The following is a 13,894-nucleotide window of genomic DNA, read 5'->3' as shown; positions in this document are numbered from 1 at the left end:
CTGATTAATCTGTTGATTGTGTTCCTGAGTAACGGATTAATTGTTTGGTCTATAAAATGGTGAAAAATGTTGTTCAGTGTTTCCTTAAAGGTCTTCTTTTGTCTACAACGCAAAGATATTCAGTTTACTGTCAAAGAGGAGGAAAGATAACAGAAAATATATTGACATTTAAGAAGAGAACAGGTGGTCGTTAATGTCATTTAATTTAAGTTCTGAAATATCTGCCGACCGGATCAACAGCTTGATACCAAAAAAAAAGCTGAAACTTTGTTGGTTAAAGCTTCTTAAATATGAGTGTTTGCTGGATGTCGTTCTAAATTGAATTTAGGTTTTTAGTCGTGAAGGGTCCGGTGAACACTCATCATATTTGTTTCTCCTCTCAGGGGTACCAGGGGATGGTGGACGGGGGCGACAACATCAAGGAGGCGACGTGGGAAAGTGTCTCGAGCATGTTGCAAGTGGTGAGCGGAGCTTTCTGCTGCTGTTTAAAGGCACACTGTCTTAAAACAGTCGTAACGGGATGATTAAACTGTTCATATTTCCTCTTCTTTCTTGCTGAACCTTGTAAACGTTCACGTGTCATTTAAAGGCTTGGTCTCGTCTTAATGTTGTAACTGCTGCTGTATATTTCAGCACCGTGAAATGTCATGTGTAAATGCATTCTGACAGAGCAGCAGCAGTATTTGTGCTCAGACCGACGCAGCAGAATATCTGCTGTGTGAGGAACATTGGTAGTGACTCAGCAGCAAAGCCTTTAGCTTTGAGCCAAACGAGTCTGATTGAATTAGACCTTTTCACTGTTTGTTGTAGTCTGACATTCATTATTTAAAGTGCAACAGGGAAACCATGCTGCCCTGAATAAAAGATTCAATACCACAACAATGTGATCTTAAAGTATGAAACCAGAATCGAGCCAGCAGAAGAGAAAAAATGTGATTTCAGATTTTAATGTATGTGTCCTTCAGGGTGGCACGGTCATCGGGAGCGCCCGCTGTAAAGAGTTTCGTAACCACGAGGGTCGCCTGAAAGCCGCACACAACCTGGTGCAGCGCGGCATCACCAACCTGTGTGTGATTGGTGGAGACGGCAGCCTGACCGGAGCCAACCTGTTCAGAGAGGAGTGGAGCGGCCTGTTGGATGAGCTCCTCCAGCAAGGTGGCTGCTCACTGCTTTTCCTTTACGCACCACACGGCTGTAACTCTACAGGTACATACAGAGAACTCATCTCCCGCCCTGACTTGTTTTTCAGGTCTGATCGACGAGGAAGCGTCCCGCAGAAACTCTGAGCTCCACATTGTCGGCATGGTGGGCTCCATCGACAACGACTTCTGCGGCACCGACATGACCATCGGTACCGACTCGGCGCTGCACAGGATCATCGAGGTGGTGGACGCCATCATGACCACCGCTCAGAGGTGAACAAATCCCTTAAAGGTGATGAGACGAGTAGATGAGGAAGAAGTAAAAAAAAAAACTGAAGACATAGCAAGATAAGACGTAAGGAGGTTAAGCCCCTATAGCAGGCTGGCTTGTTAGACGAGATAACTTTCACAGACCTGTCAGAGTCTCTCCAAACCTTAAAGACATGTCCTATTTAGATAAGACTGAAGGTTTCTGTGTCTGTCCTGTGCCGACCCGTTTCAGCAGATCAGTCCACAGGGTTTCACTGATAAGTGCTTTTCCTTGTTTCTGACATTCCCTGTGTTTCTCTCTCTGTCTTTCCCAGCCACCAGAGGACATTTGTGCTGGAGGTCATGGGCAGGCACTGCGGGTATGTACTTCCTTTTGTGTCAGAGTACATCAGCGAGAGATTAAAACACCATGAGAACATTTATTTACAAGTTTGAAATGCTAAAGTCAAATCTACTGCAAACATCTTCATCCAACTTCAACTTGAATCCTCACACTCTTTTTTTAAAGCATATGTTAAGCTTTGAATGACCCATGGCTTCGTGAAAACACTCAATAGTAATGATATTGATGACTTCCGACTATTAAAATGTGTGTGTGGCTGGATGCTTGTGTGTGTGCAGATACCTGGCTCTGGTCAGTGCCCTGGCATGCGGTGCCGACTGGGTTTTTATCCCAGAAATGCCTCCTGAAGACGGCTGGGAGGACAGCATGTGTCAGAAACTGTCTGAGGTAACACACACACACACATACACACACACCTTCATTCAGACGAACACACACACTGTAGTAATACACTTTGACATCAAGTCGAACCCACAACCTTTTAATTACATCTCTAAAGGAGCCCGTTTGTAATCAGGATTGATGTATAGAAGTCACACAGATTGATCGGCTTCCAAACATCGTACTATGTCCGACAGATCCGATTTCAAGGAGGGAATCGATGTGCAGCGACTAAAGGAGCCGTTTATAATAAAGATAAAGATGCAGGAGTGTGTTGACAAGTATCTCAAAGCCTCTATTAGTGCAAAAGCGACTCTGGTGGGACTCGAACCCACAACCTTTGAATTGCATCTTAATCATGTTTAACTAGAAGTCCAACGCGCTATCCATTGCGCCACAGAGCCACTTATTTAGAGAGGTCAAACTCAAAGAGCCACTTATCCAGCTGTGGCAGGGACCAGTGGGTGGCCAGTTCAAGTCCCGCTGAGAACCGTCATTAAGGGGTGTGAACTGGTAGCTGGAGGGGTTCAACTCCTGAGCAAAAAGCTCTTTTCCACCATTTGGGATATCAATGTGCATGTCAGCAGCTTCAGGAATCTATTTAAAAAGAAGAAAGTACACGTTTCATAGTCTTTCTTTGTACAAGAGCAACTCTGCTGGGACTCAAACACACAACTTTTGAATCACATCAGTAAATAAAACCTGTTAAAGAGCCCTTTAATATTTGAAGCAGGTAGTTAAAGCTCCCACCAGCAGGAAAAAGAGGTAGTTTATAGTGAAAGTCAATATGCAGGAAAACAAGGATATATTTTTAGACAGAAGAGTGACTCTGGTGGGACTCGAACCCACAGCCTTTGAATTGCATCTTAATCGTGTTTAACTAGAAGTCCAATGCGCTATCCGTTTGCGCCACAGAGCCAGCTTTTCTAATAAACTCAAACAATCGTACTTGTAGAATCACCTGTTTAAATAAACTGAAAGCCCGCAGCGTAGCTTTAAGCTAACTCTTCTGTACAACTGCACACAAACACACACACACACACACGCACACACACGCACAGATACACACACACCTCTTCAATACATTCTGACATTGATATTAGCAGTTAGCTTAAACAGTACACGTTTTGCATTATCTGCTACTGCCCGACACATTTCCAGTGGATTTGATGTGTTGAGTGTGTTTGTTATCGTCCAGAGCCGATCTCGTGGTTCCAGGTTGAACATTATCATAGTTGCTGAAGGAGCCATTGACAGACAAGGACAGCCCATTACCTCTGATTTTGTGAAGGATGTGAGTAGAGCTCAGTTTCAGACTGACGCAGAGGGAGAAAAACCAGAAGCTGGACCAACTGGTGGATATCAGTACGTCTGACAAACAGACGTCAGTGACGGTTTCAGTGCAGCTTTCTCTCAGTGTTGTGATTCTCTGTTTTCTTCTTGTCCAGACACTTGCCACATTCTGAGGGAAGATTTCTGTTTTTATTGTTGGTGAAAAAATAACTTCAGCTGTTGGTGTCAGTGCGATTTCTTTTGCTGTCATTTTAAACAATCATACTGGAAGAAATGTGTTGGAAAAGAGACAATATTTTGACAACCTCCATTTTCAGATGCAAGACACATTCCTGCTGACAGCAGAAGGGATGATTCTAATGTGTAGTATGTATTTAGGTTGGGAAATCAAACTTAGCAAACATTTTAAGGACATCTTCCTGCTGCTGGAAACATTTCACTGGTTGCTAACCTTTTAAAACACTCGATGGAAAATGTTCTAAGTTGTGCTTTTAAATACTTTTGCTTCTATATCCCTCCAGAATCGTGCTGATAGGAAAAAGGCTGAACATGATTATTGTAGCTCTTGGTGCCACAACAAGGCAGCTCAAGGAGAATGTTGAAGCAAGATAAACATGCAGGAGTGTTTCTTCAGTACAAACTCGAACCGGGACTCAAACCCACAACCTCTGAATCACATCAGCTGATTGACTGTAAGAAAAGACCCATATAAACTTTGAAGCAGGTAGTTAAAGCTCCTACCAGCAGAAAAAAAGAGACAGTTTATAATAAAATTCAATATGCAGGAAAACAAGGATATATTTCTCGAACAAAAGAGCGACTCTGGTGGGACTCGAACCCACAGCCTTTGAATTGCATCTCAAGTGTTCAACTAGAAGTCCAATGCGCTATCCATTGCGCCACAGAGCCAGTTGTCTAGGGTATTCAAACAAACGTACTTCTAGAGTCAACTGTTTGCTTGAACTAAAAGCCCACAGCGTAGCTTTAAGCTAATCCTTCTGTCCTATCCCACCAGACGTAGGTACCAGAATGTCTTGTAATGCTGTGGTGTCAATCTTTCCCCACATGTGGCAAGTGTCTCCTGAAGAAACACAACCAGCTAGATGTCAGAATGTCCTGGTGATCATCAAGGTTGTGTGAGTGATTCTACAGAAAGATAGTTGATTGTTGAACATCACTCTAAGGTCGTTGGTATTTGACGACTTGGTAATGAGGCTCAACAATCAGTTACCTTTCTCATGAGTCACCTCACCTTTACAAACACACAAAGGTTTATCAGATAGTGATCTTTGGTTATCCTCCATTACCGGATCCAGCTTTTGGCAATGCAAAACGTTTTCTGTCATGTTTTGAAATGCATTTGCTTCTATACTCCTCCAGAACCGCGCTGATAAGAAAAGGCTGAACATTATTATTGTAGCTGAGGGTGCCATAGATTCCCACAACAAGGCAATAACTCCTGATTATATCAAGGAAGTAAGTACGGTGGGGAAGTCTGGTCACGTCACGGAGCCACAAACTCTCCTTCAGAAGCATGGACCTTTTTTCCCTTCATGGTTTGCTGTTGGTTCGCTTCAGTTTTTCATGTCGTATTTGTCATTTTTCCTTTTTAATCTTCATATGCTTTCATGCAACTTTTTTCACCAAAGTACTCACTTTCTTATATTTCTCCAATCCGCATATTTAAAAATAAATAAATGTTTCATTCCATTCCCACCATCTGCACCCTTATTTTTTACTTTTGCAAGTTCCCGTCTGCATGCTCATTATTTGGCACTGGGTCACATGACAGGAGATGTTTTGCATGATTTCTCCATCTGTTGTTTTGTTTTTTTCCAATGTTTCACACTTGCACAGTCCCTTTTATTTCTGCAGTTTCCTAATTTTAAAATATTATGTTATCTTACAGACAATTAAGCATGTTTTAATGCTTTATTAAAGAGCTGAGCTGAGTTTTTATATGTTTAAACTGTCGTGAAAGCAACTCTTTGTTTAGATTAATGTTACAGCTCTTGAACTTAAGTTTGATAAGATATAATGATATATTGTAGATTTTACCGGACATTATTGTGCACATTTTCTATATACTTTATCCTCACTGTCGTCCTATTTCACTTTCCCTCCTTATCCAGCTGGTTGTACGCTGCCTTGGTTTTGACACCAGGGTCACCATCTTGGGCCACGTGCAACGAGGTGGGACCCCCTCTGCCTTTGACAGGATCCTGGTAAGAGACAATATCTTTAAAAGTTTCCAACCTCAAAAAATCCCTTACATGTTTTTTTACTAACACCACAGACATTCTGCTTCTTAGTATTGACTTTTAAATGACCTTTGCAGGCCAGTCGTATGGGCGTGGAGGCAGTGCTGGCGTTGCTGGAGGCCTCTACCAACACCCCGGCCTGCGTTGTGTCTCTGGTTGGAAACCAGGCTGTTCGACTCCCACTTATGGAGTGTGTTCAGATGGTAAGAGTGTGTGTGTGTGACATTAGTCATGCAGAGACCTTTTCTGTGGAGTACACAGTGTCACAGAAGAGTTGTTAGCATATCAATCACTTGAACTGGTTAAAATATATTTTTATTGTGACATTTTAAAAGAGTAGTGTCATCTAGAGTAAGCACTAGTGGGAATAAAATCCACAACACTGAATATGTTGTTGTGACACTGAAACGTTATAAAAACAATAACAGGAGCAGGATATAAAATACAGTTTAAACAACACATTTGCACTTAACGATATCTGACAATCGCAGTTGTTAGCTTGAATTATTCTTTGTTTTTCGCCATGAAAACACGTTTTTCTAACAGTTACCTTCAAAAACATAGGGTGTCATTTCCCTTAAAACCTTTTTAAAAAGCTGCATCTGTCATAATGTGAAGTGTGCGCGTCTCCGCTTTATTTTGACCTCCTCCGCCACCGTACGCGTGACCTTTGCCCCTTCGCGCGGGAACACGTACGCACCGCGCGCTCTTTACGTCCTCGGCTTAGCTCACCGGCAGCTAGCCGGCTAGCAGACGTCAGAGCGAATGATGGGCACAGATAATCAATACACTGAGGACAACATGGCCATCGCGAAGAAGCGCAAAGTGGACCAGGAGAACCATCAGTTTAAATCCAACTGGACGGAACCATTTAGTTTTATTTCACCGGACAACACCAAAGCTAACGCGACATGCTAATATGAATGCAGGCTTTTAGCTAGCTGTCAGCTAAATCAGCACGTAAACACTGAGTGCTGCCGGTTTTAATGCCAACTAGCCTGCAAAGTCAGATCATCTGAAGCACAAGATAATAAACATGCTAACATCGTACAAGAAGTCCGTTTCTACTGTGAATAAGTCGACATCGGCACCTTTCATGGACCCTTAGCTAACATTAACGTTACTTTGACGCTGAGTGGCACCAGAACAGAAACAACAGAATAGAGAACCGACACCAGAAAGTTTGCATCTTCCTGTCGCTCCCACTTCTCTCACTGATTGGTGATTGAACATTCATTTATATGTTATTGTGGTACAATAATAATTACAACAACCATAATGATTTAATTTTTATGGTGCTGAGATTAGAAAACATAACAGTGGATAAGGCAGGGCTACTAACAACACCAAACTAGTTGGTCAAATTTAATACAATAATACAATAATGTAAAAATAATATAGAAATAATTTAAAATTATATTATAAAAAAATACATCGTTTTTGTTAGTAATACTATAAATAGCACCAACAACATCTGCACATGAAACAACTTTTACGTTACTGGTTCAGTGATTTTCCAAATGGCGTAAATATGATTTCATTAAAAAATGTGCTACTTTGGCTCTGACACAACAAATTATTTATATATAATATACAATATTTACTTCCAAAATGTTGTCAAGTGGAGGTACAGAGTACCAGAAAATACTAAAGTACAACTATCTCAAAATTGTGCGAAAAAGTTCAGTACTGGAGTAAGTGTGCTTCACATTCCATCAATTAATAAATCTCCAGATCATTTGCAAGATACTCTCAGTTTTACAAACCCTGCCCACTTTTTACCTGCCGGACAGACGGGACGACAAGCCTGTCACAACAAAACAAATGACCACATGACACAGCTTGATATGAATGGTGAAGATGATCTTTTATGTTTTGTCATCAGACTCAAGAAGTACAGAAGGCCATGGACGAGAAGAAATTTGAAGAGGCTGTGAGACTGCGTGGCAGGTAATATGTAATTTTAGCTACTTTGATATGATCAAATATTTCAACGTTATCTAAGATTCAGCTGTCTACAGATGAGTTTATTAGGCAGGTGGCAGCTGATAGAGAGCTAGCAGCACTGAATCGTTTCATTACTTTCCCCACCAGCTCATCAGAGGGTCTGTGTGATATACAATATTTCACAGATTACAAACAGCACTTGGTCTTTTGTCTGTTTGGCAGTGTGCCCTGGTTTAACTGTGTTTCCATTGATTTCTGATTGACTCTACAGCGGCAACAGAGCCGACATCCATTGTAGCTAACATTATTTTCCATATCTTTTATGTGCAGGAGCTTTGAAAACAATCTGAGCACCTACAGACTCCTCTCCCACCGGAAAGCAGATTCTGAACTCCCAAATGTAAGTTCCATTACAGCCAAATAAAACAACAAAACAATGATTGTATCGATGAGTAAGATGATCACAGTTTTAATTCTTCTGATGTATCTTTCCACCAGTGACTCTGAGACTTGCACGGTAGCATAAGGTACTTCCTGGTTTAGGTGCCTTGTGGGTGCTGCAGTCTTTTTGTGACACTAACAGAGTTTGTTTTTCTGTCACTGTCTCTGTCCTGAGGGAGAGGAGGAGGCGGGTGATGAAGAGCGAATCAGTGTATGTGATGAGTAGTGAGGCTGCAGCTGAACAAGCTTCATGTCAGCTTTTGCAGGCGTAGTTCGCAGAGTAGATCAGCTTTTCAGCAACTAGTTTAGACCTTTTTGAACTTGTTCCTAATCATTTTGACTTCTGATTTCTGAGATAACATTTCACATGAAAATATAAGGATTTGATTTATGGTCTTAACGTTTCGCTACAGAGACAAAAATCCTAACTACATTTGTTGTTATGGTAACACAGTGCCACAAAATGACAGCGTCAGTGCTCATTATCTGTTGCTATGTCTGTCATGGCTTATTTCTTCATGGCTCTGCTTAGAAGTGTAGACCTGCAAAGGGTTGCTGTAGTGCTCCGGTGAAGGCGTCCCATCAGTCCTGCTGTCGAGGACAATCACACCGTCTGCTTTGAACTGCTTCAAATGAACCTGAAGTAGTCCTCCTTACAGTTACATGTCAAGTCTGTGCAGTCTGAAGGAGTCTTTGTTCACTCATAGCTCAGACTGGACAGGCTCCATGCTCTCGCTGTTCAAAGTGGACAGTGGCTGCAGAAATGAAAGCTATAACAGGTTCGGGGAGCAGTAAATATGATTGATTTGCATTTATGTGACTGGGTTTAGTTGCCAACACATTGTGTAGGGCTGACAAGATTACTTCAAATCTACTACTGTTGCCATGTTCATCAAAGAACAAGTCCATTTCCAAATGCTTCAGAGGAAGAAGACGTTGAGTTGGCTGCATTGAACAAGAGTCAAAGGACTTAATTAAGTGTGTGAAATGGAGCTCCTCTCTGTTTTGTAATTATTCTCAATACCTGCACATGTATGAGATGCTCTTGCACAGAATGGTTTCTGGAGCGGAAAACCATCCTTGCGAGTGAGCATTTATGCTTTACCTGCTCCAAAGTGTTACTCGGAGCAGAAGAAAGTTTATCAGTTTTAATTGTACATTTCAATGGAGTAAATAGATTTATCTTTATATATCTGAGTTCATCAGCAGCTGAGAGTTGGACGCCTGTCCATTTTGAGCGTCTCCACATTGTCCTCCTGTTCATTACTCCAGTCCATGGCCTCAATTATCTCCTTAAAGTTGCAGGAGGAAAACCTTACCAAATACTAATGAGGCCTTTGTAGCTGAGTGTATGAGGCTTGCATTCAAATGTGGGTCTGATACACACAACTTCATGGTCTTCAACTGAAATATGGACAATGTGCACTTTGATTTTAGGAGTTATAAGTTTCTGTGCAGCAATATTGGATTGTGCGCTGGAATATTTTACACTCAGCAACAAGTAGCACGGACAATCAAAGTTTTAAAGGCAAGATAACATTGTTAAGTTATGAGGATTTGCATTTGAGCGTTGATACTTCCTGTTGTCATGAGAAAGCAGCTGCTGCTTCACTGCGTCTTTTAGCAGCATGTGGCTTCTTGCATGCGAGGTAATCTTTGCCTGCTGCCATGCTGCTCTGAGGCAAAGTCTTGCCTGGCTACAGTTAATGAGACATGGATGGTATAATCAGGCAGTGGAGACCACCTGTCATGAGAGGCATGAGAATGATTATAAACTTAATTTGCAGTATAATGCTGTGGTGGTTAAAAGTAAAAAAGAAACAGCAAAGAGTCTGATTAGTCTCCATCATGTCTGCTACAGAAAGTCTTCATTGCCTCCCAAAGTTGCTGATATACCATCTCCTTCAAAACAAGCATCGTACATGCTGTGATTTTACCCTGAATGTAAGATTCACACGAGGTGTGAAGATGCTTTTAAATGTGACAGAGCTTTGGGGGGATTGGAGCATATGGCCGTACTGTACAGAACTGCCAGGTTTGGCTCTGTGTGTGTGTGTGTGTGTGTGTGTGTGTGTGACTGCTGCTCTCTGTCCCCCACAGAGCTCCTTTAACGTGGCCGTGTTGAACGTCGGCGCCCCGGCAGCAGGTATGAACGCCGCCGTGCGCTCCGCGGTCCGAGTGGGAATCACTGAAGGCCACAAGATGTTTGCTGTCAGCGACGGATTCGAGGGATTCTACAAGGGACAGGTGAGACTGAAACTAATACATACAACTATGTGGTGTGCGTCACATGATCGGTGAGATGTGAAGCAGCATCTTTAAATGACTCGTTTTGTCTGACCAACAGTCCAACACTCAAACTAAAAACTTAGCACTGCAGCAATTAATTAAATTGTTGACTCTTATATTAGTTTAAATGTAATGTTTTAATATATCAGAGTTGCAAATACAGTTCAGTAATGAAGCCTGTATTCATTTGATCTTGCGCAATAATCTCAGCGTTGTGAGAACTCCAGTTCATCTTAAATAAATATTACAGTCATGCTGTGTACACTGTAGCTCCGTGCTGCTACGTTACTCATGTCTGTGCAGAACTTAACTCGCCTGAACTTGTCACTGCCGACACGTTAACATATCTTAAAACGTGATCGGTCTGCCCTTCACTCTGTGCCTCTCTATCACAAATGTCTTTATTGCATTTCACATCTGAATACTGTGACTTTGGCTCCTGCATTCCTCAGTGATCCAGAAGTAAACTCTACTCTCAGTCCGTGCATGCGACTGTTAACTTGCATAAAACTACCAGCACTCATTAATCAGAGTAAACAATAGAGTTGAGCTACATTCCTTGGAGGTCATAGTGACGTGACTGACCAGTAGAAGGGAGCAGGAAGTAGTGGTGACTCTCCTCTCTGTGATAAGACTTAAGTGTGTCCAGATAAACAATGCTGCTTACTGTAAGCCAATTACTCCTCTCCCACAGCAGCAATACCATGTAGGCCTGTACACACACGCATAGTCTTTGCCTTACTTGTTTGCTTCTTGTTACACTTACGCTTTCTACAAACACGCACACCCTTTTACAGCCATGCAGAGAGTAGCAGTGACCTGTTGAAAGCAGTAAAGCCCAGAGGCGAGTTCTCTTATAGAGGGATTAGAATGATTGAAAAGTGAAGCTGTGATCCCGAGCTAAAACCCGAGCTAAGTAGGACACTGATTACTTTGGAGCTGCCAGTTAAATGTAGCTACACTGGCACAGTAACACACATTACAATCGATTTGAGTAGCACTTTATTTGCCGTGCTGAATGCATTTAAAGAACTTGCAGCGACATTTTCTTTTCCCCAAATCAGTGTCCCTCTTAGTCCAGATAAGATTTCAAGGGACTTTTTTTCTGTATCAGATTGATCCAGTAGATTCTGTGACTGTGACGTCTGTCGATCTGTGTGTTATCACGTAAACATCAACACAACTAAATACTGAAGTTAAGTACAGCCATGATTCCAAAAAAGTTTGGACGAAACAAATGCAACAGAATGTAATAATTTTCTCCCTCTTTTAAACATTTACTCAAATTTTGTACCATTACTCTATGTTATATGTTTATATTGTATATTGTTTATCCTTTACACTATTTTTTGCACTGCTACTGGAGTTGGCTTCTTTTAATCTCATCGTACATTGTGTACAGTGACAATAAAGGCATTCTATTCTATTCTATGAAAACTGTACAAAGACAATATATTTATTGTTTTACCCCATCAACTTCACAGATTTTTATATTGTGTATATGCTTAATGTCATTTTGATGCCATCAATGCATTTCAAACAAGATGACACAGGAGCAGGAGAAAAGAAAAAGTTGTAGAAGGCTCCAAAAACACCTGTATGACGGCGAGAGTTGTTTACAAATGATTACATATGTTTTAATTTACATTAACACAGCGTTCCAAATTTCTTTGTAGTCAGGGTTGTACTTTCATAGTAAACTTAATGAAATGTGAATAATTACAACGCAGTTTTCTTTTTGTTTTTTAAATCAGATCAAGGAGATCAAATGGGGAGATGTCGGTGGTTGGACTGGTCAGGGAGGTTCCCTGCTAGGGACAAAACGGTAGGTTGACGTGGAAGAAAAAGTTTCATTTGTTATGATTGTGTTGTAGATTACAGAAGCTGTGATGAACAACTGATCTATTGGTTTATCTTTGTATTGAGTCTATGACCTGAGAACTGGTGAAAAAAGTTCCATAATTTTCAAAAATTCCTTAATTTTCCCCCCATTTTTTTGGAGGAATCTTTTCTTTTTTTCATGTAAACTGGGTTTTTTTTTTTTCCGTTAAGGAGAACATTTCAAAACTTGTAAAAAAAAATAAATAATAATTCTCACTCATTTTTCTTTTGATAACTTTTCTTCACTCAAAACTGTCAAAACTTGTGTTCCTGAAGTCATAAACACAGGAAGGAAAACTTTTAGATCAAACTTATCAAATGGATCACTAGAAAATAAAATAGAAAGAAGTTGTAGATAATAGTAGTGAGCTGGTTACAGTTTTTAATCCTATCAGAGCAGGTCTCAAAAAACTAATCTCAGGGGCTTCTTATCTCATCTTAGCTCAATAAAAACATCAGCTAAACAAGAATGAAGTGGAAGATTGTTTGATTATTGAAATGTTTCCTTTCTTTATGCTAGAACTCTTCCCGGCAAACATCTGGACAAGATCGCTGAGCAGATTAGGATCCATAACATCAACGCCCTGCTCGTCATCGGAGGATTTGAGGTATGTAACTTTTTTTATTTTTCAGTATAATGGCTTTTTTAAAATCTAGATTTCACAATATTTTCATCACGTGGAAAACGTAGAAAAACAAGCCTGCTGTTTTAGTATTTCTTCATAATTTTGATATGTTTCTTTTGTACTGTTTGTATTTTCAATAAAGCTACTGATACTTAAATGAAATGAGAATTATTGAATATTGTTAAAAGATAAACGATGATAAATGATTTTCAGCCTTTTTGTTCTGCCAATCAGTGTTGTGCATATTGTGTTGTTTAACATTATTGTTGAGTCCATTTCATTGCCACTGATTACCCTATACAGCATTTCAAGTTGCAATACATGTCTTAACTTCCAACCATTTTTCTAAAAACACACCTGAGACACATTTAAATGTTATAGGCTCTCTCCTTGTCCGTCCATTTACAGTTAATACTTGATGGCCAAGCTGCAAAGCCAAACCATGGGATGATTTGTGTATAAACACTCAAATTAGAGTAAATAAAAAACGTCATTAACCAAAAGATGAATTTAATATTAAGCAGAGCAGTGAAGAGATGTCTGATATTACATTTTGTGTGAATATTGTACCTTCTATGGAACTGAAATTAGATACAACAAAAAAATTAAACAGTAAATAAATAAATTAAACATGAAAAGTACATTTTCCAAAGTACAGATTTTGACTTTATCAGCTTGGTCAGAAGACGAACACTGTCTCCCTCCCTGTCTTTGTCTGTGTGGAGCTACAACCTCCTGTGTGTCTCACCGTCCCTCGTGATTGGTCTGGCTCTCTCCTCTTGGCTTCTCCTACCAGTAAAACTCCTCCCAGGCCTTCGTCTGTTCCCTCCGCCATTACTGTCTCTGATCCTGCTTAGATCCATCTCCCACCCAGCTTCCGCTTTTGACTTTTTTAGCTCTTTGGTTTGGCTCTTTGCTTTGGCTTCTGAGCTCATTGGCAACTGGCTGGTGAAGAAGATGAAACATTCTGCATCCAAAGAGCTCCTCCCACCATGTTTTTGTCCTCCTGTCCACACCTTG

General features: G+C 40.7%; 1 protein-coding gene and 3 non-coding genes across 7 annotated transcripts in view; 1 reads left to right on the top strand and 3 right to left on the bottom strand.

Annotated features, from left to right (window-relative positions):
• LOC115571900 (ATP-dependent 6-phosphofructokinase, platelet type) overlaps positions 1-13,894 on the top strand; it is a 29,353-nt gene that overhangs the window by 6,407 nt on the left and 9,052 nt on the right. For 2 of the 4 annotated variants that reach the window (XM_030401525.1, XM_030401528.1), the window contains exons 3-15: positions 384-461; positions 966-1,155; positions 1,250-1,415; positions 1,727-1,771; positions 2,034-2,142; positions 4,810-4,905; positions 5,562-5,654; positions 5,768-5,893; positions 7,576-7,640; positions 7,968-8,037; positions 10,179-10,325; positions 12,122-12,192; positions 12,769-12,856. In XM_030401525.1, coding sequence (XP_030257385.1) covers positions 384-461; positions 966-1,155; positions 1,250-1,415; positions 1,727-1,771; positions 2,034-2,142; positions 4,810-4,905; positions 5,562-5,654; positions 5,768-5,893; positions 7,576-7,640; positions 7,968-8,037; positions 10,179-10,325; positions 12,122-12,192; positions 12,769-12,856 — 1,344 coding nt within the window. Of the gene's footprint in view, positions 1-383; positions 462-965; positions 1,156-1,249; positions 1,416-1,726; positions 1,772-2,033; positions 2,143-3,334; positions 3,431-4,809; positions 4,906-5,561; positions 5,655-5,767; positions 5,894-7,575; positions 7,641-7,967; positions 8,038-10,178; positions 10,326-12,121; positions 12,193-12,768; positions 12,857-13,894 lie in introns of all 4 variants that reach the window. The other 2 variants (XM_030401529.1, XM_030401527.1) reach the window with 1 other exon arrangement.
• On the bottom strand, positions 2,447-2,540 carry trnar-ucu (transfer RNA arginine (anticodon UCU)). Its single transcript has 2 exons — positions 2,504-2,540; positions 2,447-2,482 (listed from the first exon to the last, which is right to left on the bottom strand). It is a non-coding gene; the product is annotated as a tRNA-Arg (tRNA).
• trnar-ucu (transfer RNA arginine (anticodon UCU)) lies at positions 2,961-3,055 on the bottom strand. Its single transcript has 2 exons — positions 3,018-3,055; positions 2,961-2,996 (listed from the first exon to the last, which is right to left on the bottom strand). It is a non-coding gene; the product is annotated as a tRNA-Arg (tRNA).
• Positions 4,247-4,338, bottom strand: trnar-ucu (transfer RNA arginine (anticodon UCU)). Its single transcript is given in 2 exon segments — positions 4,247-4,282; positions 4,302-4,338. It is a non-coding gene; the product is annotated as a tRNA-Arg (tRNA).

Source organism: Sparus aurata, chromosome 21, assembly GCF_900880675.1.
Source record: "Sparus aurata chromosome 21, fSpaAur1.1, whole genome shotgun sequence".
In the NCBI taxonomy this organism is placed as follows: domain Eukaryota; kingdom Metazoa; phylum Chordata; class Actinopteri; order Spariformes; family Sparidae; genus Sparus; species Sparus aurata.
The sequence above is the reverse complement of the archived record's forward strand: the minus strand, read 5'-3'. Positions and strand labels throughout refer to the sequence as shown.